The 1,746-nt window shown below is 54.5% G+C and overlaps 1 protein-coding gene across 3 annotated transcripts in view; it reads left to right on the forward strand.

Annotated features, from left to right (window-relative positions):
* Positions 1 to 1,746, forward strand: part of STYXL1 (serine/threonine/tyrosine interacting like 1) — a 45,159-nt gene that overhangs the window by 28,042 nt on the left and 15,371 nt on the right. For all 3 annotated transcript variants that reach the window (XM_045283996.1, XM_045283995.1, XM_045283997.1), the window contains exon 3: positions 870 to 1,015. In XM_045283996.1, coding sequence (XP_045139931.1) covers positions 870 to 1,015 — 146 coding nt within the window. The remainder of the gene's footprint in view (positions 1 to 869; positions 1,016 to 1,746) is intronic.

Genomic DNA, 1,746 nt, shown 5'->3' on the forward strand with positions numbered 1-1,746 from the left:
TCATCTGTTTTTTTCCTAATGGCGACAAACATACACAACAGACCATGCTCCAGATCCACAACTTCCACATGCTTAAGTGGAAGCCCTACAAGGGGGCTTCGAGACAGACTCAAGTTCACGGTACTCAGTGTGCGTGGGGGAGTGGGGGAAGAACCCTGGGGGCAGACCAGGGGCTGCTAATGCCAAGGTTGGTGGTTCACACCCATCAACCAGTCCTCAGGAGAAACTAAAACGTGAGGCTCCCTCCGTCAAGACTTCTCGTCTCGGCCGCTCTTTGGGGTAATGGACTTGATGGCTTCGGGTTGGGCTTGCTTTGGCTTCGGGTGGGTGGGTGGGAGAGGGGAGCCGGGAGTGGCTACTCTTGGGTCTGCGGTCTCTTTGGGAGGTTTTGGCAATGTTCGGCAGTTAGTGGAGGTGCTTACACATCTTTGTGCACAGACGAGAAATTACTGACCCGTGCGCTTTAAACGAGTGTGTTGTGCCCTGTGTGCAATCTAGCTCAAAAGTGCTGACTCTGTCTAAGGGGGCTTCCCAAAGTTGGTAGGAAAATGGGGTGAAAGGGTGATGGGATTTTCCCTCTCATGGGTAGTTTACATTAAAAAACAAGAAGCACAAATATTAACTCCGTGGTAAGATGCTTTAAAACTTTTACATGGTTACAATGAATCTACCAATATAAGCAACGGATGCAACAAATATACTCAATATGGATGTCATGAAGGTAAAGACCGTAATCAGTGTAATTAACATGACATGCTCTCTATCTCTGCTTCCTAAGTCATGGTGTTCCGATCACGCCCAGCTCTCGCTCGGCAGACGGCAAGCACTCAGGGCCTTCACCTCCTCCTCTCTCTGGTCTCCACTCTTAGGGCTGCTGCTGGGACCTGCCATCGAGTGTGGCAAAGTCCTGAAGGAGTTCACGAGCCACCCCGTGGCCATCTTGAGGGGAGGCTATGAGTGCTTCTCGGCCATGTACCATTTCCTCCGGACCCAGAAGATCATCTGGATGCCCCAGGCAAGGCGGCGTGCTGGGCACAGAGGGAGGCTGGTGGGGAGCTGCCCTGCGCTGGCGCTGGCGCCGGCCCCGTCAGGTCCTCTGTGCTGCTGCTGCTGCTGGCCCCTGTGGCTGGGACTTCTTGGGGTTCAGTGCAGCCTTACCCTGGCCCCTTCTGTTGCTGTGACTCCTTTCAGGTACTCCATCTACTTGGGCTTCCACGGCTCCTGCTCCCTTACAGCCCACGCTCCTTCCCTGGGGTCTTGAACATGATCCCAGTGCGGTGTGGGGGTGGATAAAGAAGCCTCTACAATCTTGCTGAGCCCTTCCTGACCCTGCTGGCTCAGCCCTTCCAGCCAGCACCTGGTGACAAGCAGAGAGGGCAGCATGTCGTGTTGGTTCCTCCTCCTAAGGACCTCGGTCCAGCAGAAGGGAGCAACACGCGCCTCGTCGCTGCATCACAACCGTCGCGTTGTGGAAGCCCATCGCTGTAGCCGTGGCACCAGCCCATCTTGTTGAGAGCCTTCCTCCATTTCACTCACCCTCAACTTGGCATCAGAGTGGGCCATGCATTGGGCTGCTAACTGCGAGGTCAGCGGTTCCAAACCATTAGCCGCTCCCCAGGAGAAAGCTAAGGCTTTCTACTGCCATAGGGAGGTATAGCCTCGGAAACCTCCAAAAGGTTAACACTCGCAGCTGCTAACTGAAAGGTCACAGGTTCTAGTCCTCCCAGAGGATCCTTGGAAGAAAAG

Source organism: Echinops telfairi, unplaced genomic scaffold (assembly GCF_000313985.2).
Source record: "Echinops telfairi isolate 266 unplaced genomic scaffold, ASM31398v2 ScPeMD7_5;HRSCAF=22, whole genome shotgun sequence".
In the NCBI taxonomy this organism is placed as follows: Eukaryota; Metazoa; Chordata; class Mammalia; order Afrosoricida; family Tenrecidae; genus Echinops; species Echinops telfairi.